General features: G+C 35.7%; 1 protein-coding gene across 1 annotated transcript in view; it reads left to right on the top strand.

Annotated features, from left to right (window-relative positions):
- LOC111510456 (nose resistant to fluoxetine protein 6) overlaps positions 1-16659 on the top strand; it is a 53854-nt gene that overhangs the window by 6912 nt on the left and 30283 nt on the right. The window contains exons 2-4 of the mRNA XM_074170820.1: positions 6089-6345; positions 11533-11750; positions 11818-11912. Coding sequence (XP_074026921.1) covers positions 6089-6345; positions 11533-11750; positions 11818-11912 — 570 coding nt within the window. The remainder of the gene's footprint in view (positions 1-6088; positions 6346-11532; positions 11751-11817; positions 11913-16659) is intronic.

The following is a 16659-nucleotide window of genomic DNA, read 5'->3' as shown; positions in this document are numbered from 1 at the left end:
GTAGTCAAAAAAAACTTTACTATATATATATATATATATATATATATATATATATATATTTGATGAGGAAGAAAATAGTGTTGCATCACTCGTCATCAATAGGCACTACCAATTATGGTTTTTCCAAATGGAAAGGGAAGTTTTGTGGATGCATCGTAAAATAGGAACTTCAATTCTCTATCCAATACTTCCGCAACTAGCCGTTCACTCAGGAACTGGCCGTTCCCGTTCGCAAACAAACGATGAATATCGAAATTTGAAAAAATTGTATTCAATAATCAATTCAATTAATGTTCAAAATGTTCACCATTCTTTTCTTTTTGTATTCACGACTACTGAAACTGAACTGCGGTTGTATATCGGACACTTCACATGTCAGTTGTCTTCTCAAAGATATATAGTCTTCACACGTTCGGGCCTCGGAAGGTCACTGGTGTGAAGTGAGTACAACGTCGGAGAGAGCACGGCCCCCTGTGGCACTCCAGCAAGGATATCTGTTATCAGACAGAGATCCCTCTACTCTAACCTGAAATGTCCTGTATTTCAGGAAAGACCCAATCCACCGGATGAGGCCCCGGATGAGACAGCTGTTTCAGCCTATTGGGCATCGTCAGTACCGGGCAGGCGGTACTGACGATGGCAGAAAGTACTTGATGAAAATAGCTGCGTAAACGCAAGTGAAACATAAGTGGAACCACCTATTGGTGTGACACTCAAGTCAACTTGCCAAGTTTTTATGTCAGTGTTGGGGGTTTGACCAATCAACCGACAACTGCGGTAGCAGAAATTTGGGAAGCTAACCTGAAATGCCATCGGAAAATGAATCCACATGTTTCTAGAAATGATATGAAATCTAGAAAGGTTAATGCAGTCAAGCTGCTGGAAAATAATTCCATGAAAATAAAAAAATAAATAGATAAGTACTTTTTGATCATTCCCATATTGATTTCGATTTGAGAGCCACCGGTAGACAGCTGTCTCAGCTTGCGTTTACGCAGCTATTTTTATCAAGTACTGTCTTGGTTTTTCTCATTTTGTCTTCAATCGAGGACCGCCTGCCCGGTACTGACGATGCCAATAGGCTGAAACAGCTGTCTCATCCGGGGCCTCATCCGGTGGATTGGGTCTTTCCTGAAATACAGGACATTTCAGGTTAGAGTAGAGGGATCTCTGTCTGATAACAGAGATATCCTTGCTGGAGTGCCACAGGGGGCCGTGCTCTCTCCGACGTTGTACTCACTTCACACCAGTGACCTTCCGAGGCCCGAGCGTGTGAAGAGATCTCTGTACGCCGATGCTTCGGCTCTCCTCTCATCTTCCATGGGTTGGGAACTCGGCGTCGTCTACATGCAACGTGCATTGGACGACCTCGAGCGCTGGTACCTTGATTGGAAGATCCAAGTGAACTTGGAAAGGACTCAGGCGATAACCGAGACTGAAATCTTCTCCGGCCAGAAAAGTGAGAATCTCTGGAAGGGAGATTGACTGGCAAGCGCGAGTAAAGTACCTCGGCCTTCTAATAGACCGTAGGCTCACTTAGATCCCGCACATAATGAGCGTCAAATCAAAGATCGAGGGTCGGATAGCACGTCTGTACCTTCTGATCAACAGAAGATCTAAAATGAGTCTCAAAAACAAGATTAACATCTATAACACGATGTTCAAGCCTGTCATCATGTATGCTTCAGGCGTCTGGGGACAAGCGGCGAAATATAATATCTCCATTCTGGAGGTATTGCAAAACAAGTTGATGGGGATGATTGTGAATGCTCCTTGGTTCTTGCGGAATTAAGCCATCCGCAGAGATTTGCAGCTGCCTTCCATTCGGCAGTCCATTCAGTCGAGAAATCAGAGAGTTTTTGATGGTGCAGAAACTCATGAAAACTCATTAGTCAAGGAAGCTATGGATTATACTGTAGACGACCCCTTCCGATATAGAAGGCTCCGACACTCTGTCGAATGAGGCCCCTATGTCCTCCGTTGAAAGATGAACAATGTTTTCATCCATCCCACACCAGCCAGGTAGGGGTATCCCGTGAAGGGCGGTACTGATGTCTGAGGACATTCATGCCGTCATACCATCAACACTCACCATCAGTTATGACCCGTTTTTCCTTCTGGAAAACATCAGTCCAAAGGGTAAGGGAGCCAGGCTACAACCTGTCTGAAATCAAGACGACGTGCAGGTGTTTGGTCGTGGCGAAAGAATAGCACCTAAAGGCCGACTTTCGACCAAAAGAGGTCAGATGTCAATCTTGCTGAAGTGCCCATCAGTAAGTTGAGGACCGCTCGGAGAACGGGAGTGGATGGAGTGGAGTATTAGGTTTTCCTCGCAAAATAATTGTGGGGCGAAGCTTTTAATTCATGGCACTCAACCCTGGAGGGGGCATGGAAGGGGGTTTAGTCGTGATACTCAGACGGTTCACACCGATCTGAAGCGACCATGCCCGGTACTGATCATGGGGCATTTACCCCGAAAACTAGTACTTCGATTGAACTGTTCAGTCGCCTGAACTTCCCATGAATTCTTCATTCTTCACTTCATAAAAAATAAAAACTGTCATATGAGAGAGAAATATTGCTTATAAGACTTTCCTTTAGAAAGACGTGAACTAGACGTTCTATACTGCATGATAGTCATATTACCCTCAACATAATTTGAATTGAAAATTGTTGGATGTTTCCGGGTTTATTACCCGTGGTCTGCATGTTTCCATTCCTGATGTTTCTTCTGCTACTGCGGGCAACCGTTTAGTGAAAATCTCACAATAAAGTGTTTTTTGAATACGCTATGGATTTTCATCAAGTATCTGCCGTTACCATCAAATATGTCGTAGCCAGCAGGAAGGTCTAGAGCTCATCGTTTGGATTGTTCCATATAGAAGTTGGCAACTACTGGACTTAGTGGGCTTCCCATTGCAACATCTTTTTTTTGCTCATATAACTTTCCATCCCTCTGAAAGTATGTTGATATTAACATTGAACATTGCTCAACATTTTGATATTGAAATTGAACATATTCAATGTTAAGATCAACTCTAAAACATTCGCCGGACCGACCTGTCTACGATATGTTGATGATACCTTCGTGGTTATGAGTCACGGGGAAGTGGAATCTGCAACCTTTCTAGGATATTTGAATTTCTGGATTCCGAAAAATCCAGTTCACAATGGAGAAAAAAGAGAAAGGAAGAAACGGGGAATCGGTTTTTTGAAGAATTAGGAAATGTGTCATCCGAAATCAACCAAGTCTTGAAACCCACACAGAAACACTTCACAGTGGAACTGAAGTGAACGGCCAATGAATGAATTTTTCTATATTGCATAAGCGGTCTGATGGACATAATTGGGGAAATACTTGAGAAACATGAGGTTAGAACCAGTTTGAAACCCACAAGACTGATAGATTATTCTCTATCGGTCTTGTGGGTTACAGACCCCAGGGATCCTTCAAGTGTCCCAGGAATGTAGTTGTGGTTCTTTATACATTGGAACCACCAAAAGGAGCGTTGAAACGCACCTGACTGAGAATAAAAGAATTTAAGTGTCCCAGGAGTATAGTTATAGTTCTTTATACATTGGAATCACGGAAAGAAGCGTTGAAACGCACCTGACTGAGAATGAAAGAATTTGCCGCTATAGCCAAACAGATAAATCTGCAATTGCAGAACACGTTCTCTTAGAAGGTAGCCATGACATTGCTTTGACAAGCCCTTGATGAAACCAAAGATACTATCCAAGACTATTCAAAGAGGCCATAAAAATACATAAACATAAAAATAATTCAACCGTGAGGAAGAGAGCTCAACCATAAGCAAGACAGGTATATCGTTACTTCCTATTACAAATATTCTTCCAATCAGGAGCATCAGGCCATCTCTGGTTCTAGCGCCAATCTGGCTGTTTGTTGTTTTTGCCTGCCGCGTTAATTGCCAATTATATAGCGCGGCCGGATGTAGTATCATTTTTAGTACAATCTGATGAGAACGTGAATAGTGTTGCATCACTCGTCGTCGGGAGAGTAATACCAAATCATTTTTTTACTGGTAATGAGTGTTTTGTGATACCTGGTCCAATAGGTATTCTAATTCCTTATCCTATACTTCTTCATTTTTGGTAGGTCATTCGCTTATCCACCGGTTTGGATAACTGTTACCTAACCATTCATGAACCATCCCCATCTTGCAGGATCGTAGCATTAGTTGAAAACCCATTCGGGATTTTCAATTATCCAAACCGGTAAACAAACAGACGTGATCTCTTAGAAGAGCTCACTAGATCACCTGATAGGTATAACGTCTCTATATATCTTTGAGAAGACAACTGACATGTGAAGTGTCCGATATACAACCGCAGTTCAGTTTCAGCAGTCGTGAATACAAAAAGAAGATAATGGTGAACATTTTGAACATTAATTGGATTGATTATTGAATACAATTTTTTCAAATTTCGATATTCATCGTTTGTTTGCGAACGGGAACGGCCAGTTCCTGAGTGAACGGCTAGTTGCGGAAGTATTGGATAGAGAATTCAAGTTCCTATTTTACGAGGCATCCGCAAAACTTCCCTTTCCATTTGGAAATACCATAATTGGTAGTGCCCTATTGATGATGAGTGATGCAACACTATTTTCTTTTTCATCAAATAGTATAAAAATGATAACTTTTCACGTTATTTTTTCCGACCATAATGTCTTATTTCGTTCAAAAGTTAAGGGGCAGGAGGGGTATTTACTACCGTACTGTATATGTGTGTTTACTTTCGTCTTGCTCTAAGAAGGAATAGTCATTTGATTTTAAAATTTAGTTCATACATGTGCAAGTACTGAGGTACCTGAAAAAATGATTAGTCGTATAAAAACAATAACTATTTGTATAAAAAGTAGGTACAGTCATTGAACTAAGTTGAAATATTGAGTACTTACATGAAAAACCCTCAGTATAATAACTCATGGATGGACAAAGAAATCAAATCGTACCTGAGAGAGAGTTTAGAAGATAACAGATTATTTCAAAATAAAAAAAAAATCGAAAAGATGCCATTCTGAATCTTCTATCAAATTATCACTCAATATCATTGCTAACGACCCTATCGAAAATAATCGAACATCTTGTAAATATTCGTAATTTAACAAAAGCATTTGACTACGTGAATCACACAATATTGCTGCGAAAACTTGAATATTACGGATTCACAGGATGTGCCCTCAACTGCTTCCAGTCCTGCTTAGAGAATCGCACACAAAAAGTGTTCTTCGGACAAGAATCACCGGAATGCGGTTACATTAATTGCGGTATTTCACAGGGGTCAGTTTTGCGACCAGTACTCTTTTTGTTATACTTGGATGATCTGGCGCTTCCAAATGTTCAAGGCAAATTCACTCTTTTTGCTGATGATTCAACCATTATGTGGCATGGAAAAGATTTTTCAACATTGAAGGAAACAATCCAAAATGGAAATTAAATAATGAAAAATGAAAAATTAAATAATCCCCAGTTATACCACAGAAAACGTAGGGCATATAATCTCAATCTATCTCTATCTATACCTTCCTTGAACCTGACCAGAACGTCAATTATATACGAAGGCATAAAAATTTATAACAAGATATTTTCTTATGACAATAAATAATATTCTTTCTCTCTCTCTCTCTCTTTTGGATACTCGAAAATCTGCTACTCGGTGAATGGCATAATATGAAAATCGTTCCGAAATGGTTCTTCTTTAACATCAAGATAATAATTAGAGTTTGTTATTGAAATCTATTCTACTCTGAATTTTTCATAAATTCTGAACAAATTTTGAAAAGAAGAGCAGAAATTTTAGGCGAATCAAAAGCCCTTTTCCAAGAAATATCACTGAAATCACATTCATTCAGTTTTGTCTCACGGTATCTATCGCTGACTCATTTTGTTTTTCAAATGGCAATAATAGTTCTGAAATCAATGTTAATAGTAAACTCTATAACAATCTATTGATAACGGTGTCTAGCCCGCTCATCAGAAATATCTCCATCGAAATAAGGATTGATAGGGCAATAAAACCATACATTTCTTGACTGTCCGATTGATTATTATTTTTATTACAGTGTTCGATGCGACCTCAAAATTTCCGACTGGATTTCTGTATGGTTCGAGCTACGACTTTGGAAATTACGATGAATGTCTAAGAATCAAGGTGCCTTATGATGAATCAAAATTTTCTGGAAAATATTGTATGGCCAAATTCACTTTGGAGGTGAACGCTCTAGGCGGCACAACCATGAAAAATAAACAAGCAAATATTAACTATGTGTTGGACAATTATGAATCCTATTTCAATATTTCGGTTTGGAAAAAGGTCAAGGTGAGTATTTGACAGATAATACTACCGCATATTTAGTTTCTTTTCTGGAATTCCAGAAGTCAATACAGGCACAGTAAAATCTAGAATTCGATTTTGAAATTCTGTGCGGTATGAATTCATCAACCCCATTCATCACAAATTATAGAAGGAGCTCAACATTTTCACTTCAATATTTTCAATAATCTTTGACTTACATAAATAAATACAGGGCGAGTCTCTAACATGGAACAAATTCACTAAATCAAAGGTGTTGTTTCTTTAGGAAATATGCTCGCACACGTCGATTAGTATTTTGAATTGCCTTTATTTCAATGCGAAAGAAAATTATACAGTGTGTCTTAAATATGAGATATGACGTCATCGATAATTTTTTTAAATGAGAACCCTGTTTTTTCAAAGACTTCATTCATTTTTTTCATTCATTTTTTGAATTAGATAATGTTTGTTAAATATCTTTTAAAGGAAAAGGAGTGAAAAATTAAAATTTGGCAGGCATGTGCAACTTGTTGAACCCTTTAATGAAAGTCATTAAAAAACAGGGTTGCCATTTAAAAAATCATCGATGAAGTCATATTTCATATTTGAGACACACTGTATAATTTTTTTTGCATGAAAATAACGACACTTCAAAATACTAATCGACGTGTCCGAGCATGTTCCCAAAAGAAACAACACCTTTGATTCAGTGAATTTGTTCCATGTTAGAGACTCGCACTGTATATTCTACGTTACAATCAGTAGTTTAGCTAGTGAATTGAAGTGATTTAGAGACTGGTATTCAATATAGGCTATAGCTGAAATATTTCATGACATTTTTCGGAATTGTTGATCATCGTCCATTCTCAGAGGGTTTCCCAACGTTTCACTGACACTAGTAGTCATCATCTTCAAAAGTACGGAAATACTTTTGAAGACAGTTTTGACAGTTTACCGTAATTCTGTACTCGTTATATTATACTTTTAATACATACAGTGTAACACATAAAATTCGCGACATGGTTTTTTTTAATATAGAAAATAAAAATTTTACTTCGCACTTAGTTTGTGCTTGAAAAATGAGTAAAAAGCAGCCTCGTTTCTTTTGTTATGTGCTACTTTAAACCTGTCAAATTTGTAATTTTTTTCGAAAATCCTCAAAAAATCAGTTTTTTTGTGGAAATTTCGAAAAATGTCAAAAGAAGTTGCTCAATTTTCAATTTTATATCCTGCTCGAAATTTGGACTCTCTACTGTCACTTCGACTTTTTTCCAATTTTTTTAATTTTTCGAATCTTTCGCAGAATGGATTAGAATGAAACATGATTCAAATTTCATAATTTTGATGAATACGAGACTTCAATGTCCCAAAAAATATCCGCATTAGCCTGTTTGTTGGGGTTTATCCCCTCGAATTCGAACTCCAATTATTCTAAACAAGTAAAACCCCAGTGTTGGCTGTCTTCCAGCATTGTTCACTTTCTTAGATTATTAAGACACAACTGTCGTGGACTGTATGATATTTTACTCTGCTTGAATAGCACAAAATGTTATTATTAACGCCCCTTCAAATATTTAAAACCCAACATGTGGCAAGGGTCAGAAATCTACCTAGATACATAAGGGTGATGCAGTTGTTCGATAACGAAAAAACATTCGCCTACAAATACAAGACAGTAAATATTTCCAGATCTTGAACGTCTACACAAAATATAAAAAGATATGATATTCTGAACACTGTTAGCAGAAAAAAAATATAAATGCACCTTTAGAAATTCGTCGTTGTTGTTGCAAAGTTCATCTAGTTTGTCCATTTCATTATTGAACTGATTCGGACTTTCAATTGCAAGGATTATGTTTTGAGGGAAAAATAAAGAAAACGATATTGCAATCAGTCAGTCTTTATTTTTTTATCTTTAAATCACAACGTTATGCACGACATTTTTACTTGTTGATAATCAACTTAAAAACCCTTATTCAAGAAAAAAATATTAATTGCACCTTTAATAATACTTAAAATAGGTGAGGTGTTTATTTGAGTAGGTGTAGATCCTTCTATTGAATATTATTGATGGGTTTTCAAAAATATTAAACAAAAAATTACTTATTTGAGTTGTTACCTAATATCACTTGTATGAAATTTAAGGAGCCGAACATGACCGATCACTGTGCGGGAACTCCTGAATGCAGTTTCGGTTTCGGTCATAGTTTCGGCAGGTTTGCCGCCGAAACCAAAACCAGTTTTTTTGCCAAAACTCGACCGAAACCGAACTTTCGGTCGGACACTACAATGGATGTTATGATGTTTAGTTGTGAATTTGGTTATAGTTATTTTGGTTTGATGTTATTTACAGGTCAAATTGTGAAAATAAAGAGAATAAGATTTATCAAATTAACTCAAAAAGCATTATTATTTTCTCGATAACTACATCTAATAGTTTACATTCGAGAGTCACACTATTGGGTGTAAATTGTATCAAAATAGTTCGAACTCATCTGCAGTAAATGGGATATAAATCCACTAAAAAAATGGATACGAGTGTAATAAGAATGAAGAGATGCAAGTTTATTCGATTACTGATATATCAACGTCCAGACATTGAAAATCGGAATCAGTCAAACAATGAAATGAAAAAACTAGATGAACTTTGCAGCAACAAAGACGAATTTTTGGAGGTGTATTTATTTATTTTTCTGGTAACAGGCCAATGCGGGTGTTTTCTGGTCAAAATATGAGATTGAAGTCTCATATTTATCAGAATTATGAAATTTGAATCACGTTCCGTTCGAATCGATAGAGCAAAAGATTCGAAAAGTGACATAAGAGAGTCCAAATTTTGAGCAAAGGTATGAAATTGTAAATTTATCAACTTTTTTCTTTGGAATTTTTCAAAATATCCCAAAAAACTTGGGGATTTTCGAAAAAACCTCAGATTTGACAGGTTTAGAATGACATATAATAAAAGGAAAGGCTTTTTTTTACTCATTTTTCAAGTACAAACTAACTGCGAAGTCAAATTTGCATTAAATCTATTAATAAAAAAACTTTCATATGTCGTGAACTTTATGTGTGACACTGTATAAGCATGGATATCACCCCTTACGCTTACGGAGACGCTATGTATGGGATCGACAGATGACTCGAGTGATAAAAGTTCTGTTCAAAGTGCTCCCGGATGTTTTGAACCATTTCATGTGTACTGTTACGGCAGTTTTCTAGATGTAACAATTCCAAATCTGATGGATTTGCCACTTCACTGATTCTCTTCGGCCGGTCCACCGAACAGGAAAGGTTTCATTCAAATACTTACGAACACCAAGATTATAGTGGGAAGATGCCTCATCTTGTTAAAATGTCAATTAATTTTCATTTTAGCGATCATTATGTTCAAGAATGTCTATTAATGCCGGATTGACATTATCTTGTAACCGTTGGAAGAACATTTCTCCTGTATTTAGCTTCCCAGGATGTTGTCTGTGAATTTCAAGGAATGAGTGTTGTCAGACTAATACCGACGGTTGTGAAGAATAACAGTTTAGTCCACGAAAAACGAATACTCTTCTGAAAAACAAATGTTGAATAACACATTTGATTCATTTATTTCCCGTTCACTCAACAACTTGCGAAATTCTAAAAGTCTCGCGTCTGTCGAAGTCATCTTCATTCAACTGATGGACAAAATTAATTTGATAGAGGTGGAATTCATGGGATTTCAGAATTCTTCGAATATTTGCACGATTCATTCCAGAAATTTTAGATGATTGCCTGTTATTTACCGTAGGATGAATCTGACATGGCCTAACACAGCAACTTCTATAGCTTTGTAAGTCATTATTTTCTTAAGAGATCCTTCTTTCGATTTGCCACCATTTCTGTATATCTTTGAATTTTCCGAGTTCAATCGCGTACTTTCAACGTTTTTTTTTGGTTTGGGCATTGAAAAAGAGTGCTTTAGTATAAGTGAACCTACCTTCCTACTGTTTCCGCAGTTGAATTAACCATTTTGAGCAAAATGATAACCCGAAATAGTCACGCTCTGAATGTAGTTGAATGGATTTTCAAATACTTGTTAAGAAAGACCAACAAAAACTACGCTCAATTTTTCATTACCAGCATTGAAGTTTTCTGATCAGACCAGTGAGATTCCAAAAAGAGAAACATGCCAGTGAGGTTCCAAAAAGAGGAATCAACGACTTTTCTAATGAGGTATTGCTTGACCACTGATACCATTTGAGATCTGAAATAATATTCGAGAGGTCCGAACGATTTTATTCCGGATGAAATTTATGAGAAAATGACTTTGTTTCGTTTTCACTAATCCACTCTGTATTCTTCATCTATGTCTTCTTATTCCAAATTATATTCGAAAATAAGTTTTATTTGTTTCAATAACAAGGTATCGGAAAAATACTTCATTTCTCTCGAAAATATTTTCATTACTATCCTATATTTCTAAAATTTCTTTATGGATATGGTTCAATTATTTTGAATGAACTTATCAAAAAATCTTGGTCATCGTGTATTTTTTGAAATTATTTGAATAATCACCATCTTTGATTTGAATTATTGCACCAGAGTTTCTTACTGATATAATATTCCAAGTCGCGATATTCGTGAGTTTCTACGAATTTTATTAATAGTACTTCCGGATAGATCACACGATCATCACAAGATGGAAATTCAAAACAGATACTCAAATTGATGTATATTCCAAAAAATATGCAATTGATTCATGTCTTTTCTCGTCTTATAAGGAATTCATTCCACAAATGATTGATATAGTTTTGTTTTATAGCTAAGCGCCTATTTCTCATAGGGCTCACCAAAAAACTAAAAACATTGTTTTATTATACTTTTCATTAGTTTTATTATGCATTGATTAATCAAAATATTTCAACACCTTCATCAATTGTTTCGTCTGGTTTTGAATCCAATGTAATATATGTATTTCGAGATTTGTCAATGAATCGAGCACTCTCTGCCTACTTCCAAAACCTTCAGAGTCGGACCTGTCTATTTCGATGTGTCTTCACAAGTGAAAAATAATCCTATATGGAACTCTTACTTAATTCGATCGATCTTGTGACTTCTATAACTTGGGAGACAGCAATAAATTACTATAAAAAATGAAATCTTCTGTGGATTGATTCGTTTTTGGGAATACAACTGAACAAGTTTTCCAACCAATCAATTATTCAACTATGTTTTCAGGATTACCTATATGACAAATCCAAAAGTCCCAGGAATGAATTACATTTTTCTTTCTGCTTGCCATCTAGCTGTTCAGATCAAGAATTAGAACAAACTTTGAAAGAACGTATTACTGACCTGAATAACAAACTTAATTTAACAATTGATGTAGAGGTTGACCAAAACAGTTGTCAGGTTGAGGAGATAGTGCCTTTGGAATCAAGTGATATAGCTTTTATGTGAGTATGAATAAAAAATATGAAATTCTCATACACTCATATCATTTTTTGTTATTGACTTTTTCAGATGTGTGGTCGTGATTGCTGTAATAAATGTGATACTAGCATCATTTTATGATTTCGTAACGGCGCGTGATGATTTTGTCCAATATAAAATATCTGGTGAGTATTAGTCTAACGAGTAAAGTCTGTATTATTCCAAAAAAACCTGTTCATAATAGGGAAAAATCCATTCGGAATTTTTTTTCTTATTTCTTCGGAAAGCGAAATAGTTGGTTAGAAATTTTAATTTGAGAAATTAATATACTGAATTAAAAAAAAAGTAAAGTTTTTGATCATCTATATGAAATTATTCCAGATTATATCCAATTCGTAGAGATTATTTCAACATTTAGATTCATTTTCGTTATATGAAAACGTTTTTCGATCCATGTATACTTACTTGTAGAACATCATCAAGTTTTCAAAAATCATTTAACTCATTTAGTTAACATGAAATATTAGTAAAATATACTCATCAAAACATCAAAAAGAATAGTATCCGATGACCGTAATTATTGAGCAAGTTTGAAATACAGAAATTCACCATCTATGACAGACGAATGAAGTTACAGTAGTTTCAAACCCCAAAGTGAAAGAATGAGATAAAACCAATCTTTTCCGGGAGGAGATTTCAGTATCTCCCACAAATGAGAGGAGGTTATCAACTTCAATAGAAATCTAAGTCAGACAGAAAAAGAAAATTCAAAACTGTACTGAAATGGATGAAGTCTGTTGGATCATTGTTATCCACATTATCATAATGTTTTCCTTTCATATCTGCACTATAAAATCCACTGGCGGCTTGAATTTTCTACCAAAAACTTCACCAATCAACAACTAGTCATATGTTTCTGAAACCGAGAACTTAACTGACAGAGACACGAAAATCTACATAAATTTACATAGATTTTATAATCACGTAGTGTTGGTGATTAGATTGATGAAAGAACGTAAATAAGGATGCATTTCTGGTGGCACCATGTTTGTCAGTACCTGATAAAAACTGATTCCTGAAAACAGTGCCAACTCTATAGAAAGGTAGTCGTTCTGATCTAAAATTCGTCAATGAAATTTTACAGAACATTAAAATTAAAAGAATCGCCTAAGTCAAAAAAGTGAGAAGAAAAGATTTGATATACAACGTATATTTCACCAATAGACATAAAATATTCGTGAATATTCAGTTGTCGCTGATACCTAGGATTCACTAGGATTACCACCGTAGAAAAAATATTTTTTTAGCTTTGGCTGGGAATAGTTTTGAATCGCGGGAAATTTTGAGGTGGAGCAACCAGCAAATATGAACTCTTTAGCCCTACCGTCCACTGGAACCGTTTTCAGCCGAACACTCTTCTGTCGTTGTACGGCCGGGTACGGCCTAATGATCCCATTCGAGAGAAAGCATTGGAGCTTGTCCACTAGACCATACTGTTCGGTCATTCACGTCCGTTCGCCGGTCCTATCCGATAGAAATGGGGTTTTACGGTCTCATTCGGCCGAACTGTCTAACGCAGGGGTTCCCAACCAGGACCACTTTTATATTATTCTTGTTAGCAGGGACCACTATGTAAGACTTACATAGTGGTACATACATACTTACATTGTAAATAGTTATAATAAAAAGATCTGAATAGAATAGAACAATCAATTTCTTCAATTTTACATAACCATAACTGAAGCAAATAAACGTGCGAAGTTTATCTTCAAAAATGAATATATTTGTGACGTTTTCCAATTATTTATTTCCGGAACCTTGCAGTTGTATATTTAATTTATTCAAGTGTGTGAAAATATCCATAAGATGAGTCAAATTCATTTGACATGCCGGATTAGTAAACTGTTTTAACAAATCTTCCATTTTTTTTGGCAACCAAAAAAACCTGAACCTCTGCTCTCAGTTCATATAATCTTCCCAACATATTACCTTTCGATAGCAGTCGAACTTCTGATTGAAAGAGAAGTGCTTCATGGTCAGAGTCCATTTCAGTGCATAATTTTTTAAAAAGGCCTGTATTCAACTCGCTGCTTTTGATAGTAATTACAACTTTTATGGGCCATTTTCAGTGTATTCATTAAGGCATTCAGTAAGAGTCGTAGAAGCATACGCTTGACGATGTATGATACAGTGCGTTGTTATTACCTTACGATATTTCTGTTTTATTAACGTCACCAACCCGGAATGTGATCCCAACATTGCCGGAGCACCATCAGTACAGAGGGCAACGAGTTTATTCCACATAAGATTATGTTTCTCATAATATTCCGATATTGAGTTCATGACGTCAGTACCTCTCGATGTTGTTTCCAGTTCCCGTGAAATCAATATTTTCTCTTTAATTATTTTGTCGTCGTCTAAAAAGCGAACAAATACAAGTAGTTGACAACAATTTGCCTTCGACGGCTTTGATCAAACACGGTTTCACGAGTGCTTCTCAGACTGTGTTAGGTTTTTTAGATTGTGCTATTAATTTAGAAATCTCAAACGACGCGACGCTACTTATGATTTTTCTGATGTTGCAAATCTCGTATCACTAGATCCGAGTTTCATTTTTTTAAGATTTCTAACGTAACGATCATGGACACACTGCCCGGCGACCGACGGCTCACCACCCGCTAAATTTGAAATCATTCGCGGACCATACTTTGACTTCTGCGGACCACTGGTGGTCCATGGACCACAGGTTGGGAACCATTGGTCTAACGAGTGTAGTTGTTAAAAGAAACTACGTGCAACCTTTTTGAAATATTTTCTGTGTGTTTTTGTTTTTCGATCTGATTGCTTCGAAAAGGACTCCTTTCTGCAAGAATCGGATTGATCCAGTATTTTTGTGTTTTTTTTGCCTCCGTTTCTTTACATAGTAAGAGGTATCTAAATGTATCATCAATTCCTCCACATCCATTTTAATAGCCCGTAGCTGGAGATATTCAACTGGTAACTGACGGCAAAACGTCTGCTCCAATGGATGGTCTTTCGGTTATTTTGCCAGCAGTCTGTTATTCGGTTCCAATGGACGGCTAGGCTTAGGTTGAAATGAAATGATGATATGAAATGGAAAGTGTCTAGGCAATCCAGAAAAAAAAAAGTTGAATGGAAGACATTTCAGTAGAACAAAAAGTTGCAAAACCAAAACCTCAAGGATAAATTAGGAGAATACAAAATTCAAAAGAATACCAACATCAGGAAACATAGTAGAAGAAGTTACTGAGATTCAGATCAACAATGGAGGTATAGACATGAAAAAAAAGCACAGAAATGTCAATTCGTTAGTCCATCAGTTAATTGGATATATATTAACAATGGAAGATAGCGTAGAGATTATGTGAACAGTTAGATAGATGGTAGAAAGTGCCCGGTCAGGTATGGAATTTTTCAAAGTTATTCTAAATAGTTGGATTCAATATTTGAATTGTAATAGAGTCAATACGAAATTGATCTAATGTATAGACAAACTGGAGAGTCATTTCAATATAGTAACAGCAGGTCTCACTAAATTCAAGTATACAGTTCTGAAGGGATTAACTGATGTGATATCAAGAACAACAGAAGACTAGCAATAAGTGACTAGCATTATTGTTGGATTGTCCTTTAATTTATAGTAAACAGAAATATAACGGTGTTGTTGCAGAAAAAATTAATAGAATCAGTTCAATATTGAGCTCCATATGAGTTTGTAAAACTCAATATTGAAAGGAGGAATTGAAAACTTCAGAATATTAGTAGATAATGTAGAAGTGAGAAAAATATAATTTATGAAAAGAAGTGTCTAAATATAATGCGGTTTTTAAAAGCGGTGGAATGAAAAAACTTTTGAAACACGTACGAAAATCAAAAGAATAAATGACTTGATTTTTAGTATTCAGAGAATGCGCTATGCCTGTTCACTCTACAGTAATGTCAAGTCTGAATATATATTTTTTTCTAAAAGTAAAAAATATGTTTCATCATTGTTGATGTGGAGGAAATAAACCCACACATTTTGAACCATGATGTGTTTTCAGAAATATCAGCCATCATGCCTGCTTCATCAACTTGTGAATGTGAATAACATTATCGATAATTGAACGAAACTCATGTTAGTTTATTCAATTCATTCTCCTGTGAATGTATAAGCAGGCAGAACTCATTAGAAAATAAACATCTTCTGATGATGCCTATTTGGTTGATACAACTCATATAAAGACATGTTATAATTGTGGGGTGCAGAAACTGTGGTTTTGTTGAACATGAACGCGTGACCTGAGATCACCTTTTCTATTTTCGTCTCTCTAGCTAATTGATTCTAGCTATTTAACGTTTCATAATTTGTTTCTGCCACATTTCGTTACAGGAAAACAAGTTTATCACTCACCACATTGCTGAAAGCCGTCAAGTTCAAATAATTTATAATTAAAAATGGGGATTCAGAAACTTGATTGAACAGTAAGCTGGTTATTTGATGAATACAGCGGTGAACACAAATTCCAATTTGCTATTAAAGCTCAATTTGTTTTCGAAAGCCCATTTGAATATAACGCTAAATTCATCATTGAAGAAATATTAATCAAGTTGTAGTAGATGAATGGGGTTATTACTGAATTAGAGTACATGAGGTTCAATAATATTCACTGAAATTCTCTTTTCATTATGTCCATATTTTCTATAAAAAACCTATGATAATTCATTACCTACAGATATATTTCGATAAAATAATCCAATGACAATATTACTGTGTGAAAAAACTTGACTTTCTTCTTTTTATCTTTGCAAATGAATTTAGTGGGACTCCACGAAAAAAAAACAATTGAGTTCAAAATAAACTCTTAAGAAAGATGAATATGGATTATTTTGAACTTGAGTATTTCATCATTTCCATATTTTGTTCATGGA

This window comes from Leptinotarsa decemlineata, unplaced genomic scaffold (assembly GCF_025532065.1).
Source record: "Leptinotarsa decemlineata unplaced genomic scaffold, Ldec_3_MD MMD2_tig00000008_RagTag_RagTag, whole genome shotgun sequence".
In the NCBI taxonomy this organism is placed as follows: domain Eukaryota; kingdom Metazoa; phylum Arthropoda; class Insecta; order Coleoptera; family Chrysomelidae; genus Leptinotarsa; species Leptinotarsa decemlineata.
Note: the sequence above shows the minus strand (reverse complement) of the source record. Positions and strands in the feature narration are given on the sequence as shown.